Source organism: Cibotium barometz, chromosome 44 (genome assembly GCF_041138505.1).
Source record: "Cibotium barometz isolate CiBa-2024 chromosome 44, ASM4113850v1, whole genome shotgun sequence".
NCBI classification, from domain to species: Eukaryota; Viridiplantae; Streptophyta; class Polypodiopsida; order Cyatheales; family Cibotiaceae; genus Cibotium; species Cibotium barometz.
In genome coordinates this window covers 17552662-17557787 of record NC_141089.1, presented here as the reverse complement: position 1 = coordinate 17557787, position 5126 = coordinate 17552662, and the positions used below count along the sequence as shown (strand labels likewise).

The 5126-nt window shown below is 46.6% G+C and overlaps 1 protein-coding gene across 1 annotated transcript; it reads right to left on the bottom strand.

Moving 5' to 3' along the window:
- Positions 1-1697: 1697 nt before the first annotated feature.
- LOC147613016 (uncharacterized) lies at positions 1698-3378 on the bottom strand. The gene is made up of 3 exons (XM_086782738.1): positions 3249-3378; positions 2989-3051; positions 1698-2806 (listed from the first exon to the last, which is right to left on the bottom strand). The coding sequence occupies exons 1-3, from the start codon at positions 3376-3378 to the stop codon at positions 1698-1700; spliced, it is 1302 nt and encodes a 433-aa protein (XP_086638864.1).
- Positions 3379-5126: the final 1748 nt, after the last annotated feature.

Below are 5126 nucleotides of genomic sequence, written 5' to 3'. Positions count from 1 at the left end.
CTGTCTAGACAGCTTGGGTCTTATGCTTGGGAGGGACCAATACTTAATGCTAACACTTGTGGTCACCATTGGGGAGGTGGGCCATTCCCTCCTGATATTGCTCAGTACATGTAGCATCAGTCTTTGCTCTTCATTGTTAAGTGCATTCCATCTACCAGCAGGGATCAGCCATTGTTTAGTAGTAGAGCACCAAATGTCCTTGAACTTTGCTGGACCCTTTGCTTCCAGCCTTTTTGCTACTCTGGGGTTAGCTTCCACTGCTGGGACACCATTTTGTATTGCATCTTTGCAAAGCCATATGCTCTACTCTAGGGATGAGTCAAACCGAGAACCCATCCATACTGCCTCCTTAGTTGTTGCTTTCCAACTGTTTACTAGCTTCATGGGTAAGGGAGGAGTTCCAGCCCTTTAGCTTGTCAGGGTGCATTAGCTTATCAATCCAACTTGTATTGAGCCATTGGGAGCCTTTAAGTGAGGCTTGCTCAATTCTCCACTTAATAATCTGTGCCCAAGGTTGTGGGCTGTCCAGTGTGGGAATTCATTTGTTAAGCAGGCCTTGAGCCTTAGCTATGATATCAGGGATTCCCCAGCCCCCTTCCTCCCTAGGAGAGCAGATTTGCTCCCATGAAATAAAGGACAGGGTCCTCTTATCTGCAAAACTCTAGAGGAATTCTCTGAACTGCATTGCAAGCTTGTTCCAGTCATTACCTGAGAACTTCAGTAGTGTGGCAACATACACAGGAAGTGCCATGAGGATGTGCCTTAGTGCAATGATTTTGCCAGCCAAGCTGAGTCTTAAATGGGCCCTAGCTTTGATTTTCCCTCTGATTCTATCACTAAACCAGGTAAAACATTGGTGGGGATTCAGCCCCAGCCCTATAGGGCAACCCAAATATCTGATAATCTTCCCAGGACCCAAGTCCTTCAACCCCAAAGAGGCCAAACAGTCATCCCTATCAGAGAAGCTCAGTTTAATACACTCTGTTTTGTGAGGGGCAATTTTGGAGCCTGACACAGCACAGAAGTTGTCATACATTTGCATTAATCCCTTGATAGATTCTTCACTGCACTGCACTATGTTGCAATTGTCATCTGCAAAGAGTTGGGTGGAGAAGGGTTGACCTTGGGGCAGCATCAGAGGCTTCAAGGTACCCTTCTGAATCAGTTTGTCTACATTTCTCAACAGAGGGTCAGTTGCTAGGGCAAAGAGCAGGGGGGCCAATGGGCACTCTTATCTCACAGATCTTGCTAGTTGAAAGCCATCAGACACATAACCATTGATCTGAATCTGTGCACATGCATTGCTGAAAAGTGTCTTGACCATTCCAAGAAACTGCATGCCAAAGCCCATTTTCTCCACAACTGCTAGTAGGTATTCCCAGCCTACCCTGTCATAAGCCTTCTCTAAATCCATATTGATCATTACATGTTCAACCCCTTGATCAGAAGCCCACTCCATGGCTGTGATTACATTTAGGATGGCTTCATGGATACTCCTCCCCTGAACAAACCCAAACTACATAGGGTGAACTACTCTAGCCACAGTGGCTTTAATCCTGTATGCCATGGCTTTAGCCATAACCTTGTAAACTGTGTTGAGCATGGTCAAGGGCCTGTAGTTTTTTATCTCCAACCTGTCACCTCCCTTGGGTATCAGCTTGATCAGTCCTGTGTTAATGTCCTGTGGGATATCACCATTAGCCTCTGAATGCATTAAGCAGGTCACACAGATCATCCTTAGCATACTTGATAAGCTCTTGGTGGACTTCTGCCTGGATACCATCAGGACCAGGAGCTTTCTCCTTTTTCATAGAGAGGACTACATGCTCCACCTCATATGAAGAGAAAGGTCTGCCAAGTAGAGCTTGGGTTGCCACAGGGATAGTGCTTTCTACTGGCTCCAAGAACTCCTGGAGTTTAGCCATATGGCTATCCTCAATACATAAAGGTGAGCCCACAATATTAGAGAGGGTCTGGACAAAGAGTTTATTCACACTTTTTTCATCTGTAACTATAGACCCATCTGGGCCTATGACTGCAGCTATAAGCTCATTGTCCTTCTTGGCTCTAAGTGTTTTGAAAAATACCCTAGATGGAGTATCCCCTGTTTTGAGCCAATACAAGCCTGTCTGTACTCTTGCTGCATCTGCCCTTTCCATTTCAATGCCCTTAGCTTTATCCTCAAGGGTGTGGAGCAGTGTGTTGAGAATGGAATCATCTGAGTTGTGACCACAAGCAAGTCTTATCTTCTCAAGTGCAGTCTCTAGCCCCATTGAGTCTGCTCTCCTTTTCTTGGCTCTTCTCTTGCCTGTCTTTTTGGCCAGGTTGATTATTGCCTCCATCCCTTTCTGCCATCTGACAGTGGGGTTTGGAACACCAGATACTGCTTGCAGCCAAGCTTTTTCCATCTCCTCACAAAAGGCTACATCCTTCAAGAATGAAACATTGAACTTAAAGGGTGGGGGTCCTTTACTGACTTTCCTGTCTATTTTACATTTGAGGCTTATGGATACTGGAGTGTGGTCAGAAACTGTGTGGCAGTGTAGCAGCTTCCCCTTAATTTCATGATGGGTCCAGGACCCTTGCTCACAGAGGTACACTCTATCCAATCTTCTTGTAATGAGTCTCTGTAGGGTGTGCCTATTGTTCCATGTTGGGATCATGCATGGTTCACAACCTTTCAATTCTGCAGCATCTCTGATGTCAAACTTTCTAGCCCAATTATCCCACTGGGGGGATGGAGCATCAACTGCTGGTTCAAAGTTCCAGTCACCTGCAAAGCAAATGGGGACATCCCAGTCCCCAGCTGGTAAAGCAAATCCCACACCAGTCTTCGCTCTGGTTCAGAGTTGGGTGCATACACATTACAGAGACCAATCACTTTACCTTCCACATGGACCTTACATGCAATCATTCTACCACAGGGGGGCCTGATTACCTCCTCAACTCTATGTCTCCTATTCACTAGTGACATACAACCCCCAGTACCTCTGTCTGAGGTGCTTACCATACATTCAAACTGCTTCATATCATGGAGCCTGTCTTGGTTTCCTGTAGGAACAAAAAATCAGGCTTCTCCTGACTGAGCAAGTGCTTGACATAGCCTTGCCTAGCTGGGCTACACATACCCCTTACATTCGAGGAGATTAGTTTTAAGGGTCTTGAGTACATATTATCCATCAGCAAGATTGATAGTGGTATATACCTCATCCTCTTGACTATCCAAGAGTACAACAAACTCCCTAGACCTATTCCTGGCTGCCTTTTTAATGCTGCCCTTGAGCCTGATTCTGTTGGTGATGTCATGAAGGGCTTTGCCTGTGCTGCTACTGCTTGCCTTAGTGGCTGTTTTCCTTTGCTTGGCTTGTTGCCAGCCATGGATTTGTAGCAGGGGGAACTTGGGGGGTGACTTTACCCTTGGCTTTGTCTTGAGGAGCTGCTGGAGGAGAGACCTGAGAGCTCCCTTCTTTAGATTGCGCTTGGGGAAGGGCCTGCTGCTTGCTGCTGGTCAGGTTTTTGCTGAGCCTGAGGTGGGACCTTGGGGTTCCCTGGGTGAGTTGTCTGCTCTGGACATTCCCTTGCAAAGTGGCCTTGCCCTCTACATTTGTAACAAGAGTATGGGAAGGCTTGGAATTTGACTGCAATATCCACTTTATGATCACCCAATGTGAACTGTACCACATCTAGAACCTCAACCCTTCTATCCCAGAGAACACATGCCCTCTTAGCTGACTTACTTTCATGCATGCCTTCCTTATGAGTGTGCAGGACCTTCCCCAGTGCTCCTGCCATGACTTTGACTTGGTCCCACAAGTAGTATGGTAGCTCAGGGAACTCAATCCATACAGGGCACTGGTATTGAAACATCTCTTCTGGTTTGATGGAGGGGGCCCATGGCATAGTATACACCAGGTTGCCTTTAAAAGATGCAACTGTCCCAACCACATAATCCCTCTGGGCTTCAGTCTCCATAATGGCCTGGAAGAAACCTTTGCCTGCAAAGTGTGACTTACTAAGTCCAGCCCTGCCCCCATACACCTCTGCAAACCATCTTCTGAACTCATCCTCAGAAGGTGGTTTCCCTATAAAATACATGTATACCCCACAGGACATTGCTTTATGCAGCCCTGTAATTGCCTTCCCCATAGACAGTTCCACCTTGGTCTGGAAGACCTTCTTGCCTTCCCCATTCTTGGCAGATAGCTTGTCCATGTCCTGAGCCATCTCTTGATACAAGGAGGCTTGGGTCTCCTCGGAGATACTCCCATAGTGCAGCTTTTCTGCATAAGTCTGCTCCATATTACTGAAGGCCTGATCTAGACATGATCTCTTCCTCCTTGGCGCCTGCCCACCCACGCTGTCCAGGGGACCGTCCTCGGAGCGCGCCCTTACAGAGCTGAACCGTCGATCTCCACCTGTACCTCTGCGTTCGTCAAGAAGTCCCTGTTCCCTACTCTATCCCTAGCAAGCCACACTTCCAATCGACCAATCCCCTTAGCATAGTTATTAATTAGTGCCCGCTTGTCGCTTAGACCGAATATGTCACTTAGACCGAATTTTGAAGCTGAAAAGTAATATTGGACATTGAAGTTTTTTTAAAAGCTAAAATTGGTTTTTCTGCGTTAACCTTAATTTTGAAAGGTAATTTTTTATTTTAGGAGTTGGAAATAATTTACTAAGTCCTGGTGGTATTTTTCTAGTGCGGCCAGCAATCCTCGCCTTTTGATGACAAGGTCGAAAGGGCAAGTTTTGATTGCTGTTTTCTCGAGTGATTAAGAAAATAGTTTTTTTTTTCGAGCACTGATTGCCACCAAATAGAACACACGCGTGTAAGATATGCACACACGATTGGGAAATCTAGCACTCATCATGTTTAGGCTAGGTGGTGGTGGCCTTAAATTGCAGCGTTTACTTGCAAGCGCGGGCATGCTAGTAGGCTGCCAGTCTTGTGTTGTACATTGGCCTGGCAAACCTGGGATTTGTAACGTTGTCGCGGAAAGCTCCCGACTCCCGAGTTATCCTTGCGCCAGAGCACGAGGTGGAGGCTTCTTCTTCACCTGCGTCAACTCCTCCTGTACTGTTGGAGCTTAGAACACTGGTGCATTGTTTGCCTACAAGATAACAAT

Excerpts from the sequence above, each read along its gene's own strand:
- LOC147613016 (XM_086782738.1), bottom strand. The coding sequence starts at position 3,378 with ATGGCTGGCAACAAGCCAAGCAAAGGAAAACAGCCACTAAGGCAAGCA. Across the intron at positions 3,052-3,248 it reads AAAAAGGCAGCCAGGAATAG|GAAACCAAGACAGGCTCCAT; the intron begins GTCTAGGGAGTT and ends TTGTTCCTACAG. Across the intron at positions 2,807-2,988 it reads GGTAAGCACCTCAGACAGAG|CTGGGGACTGGGATGTCCCC; the intron begins GTACTGGGGGTT and ends TTGCTTTACCAG.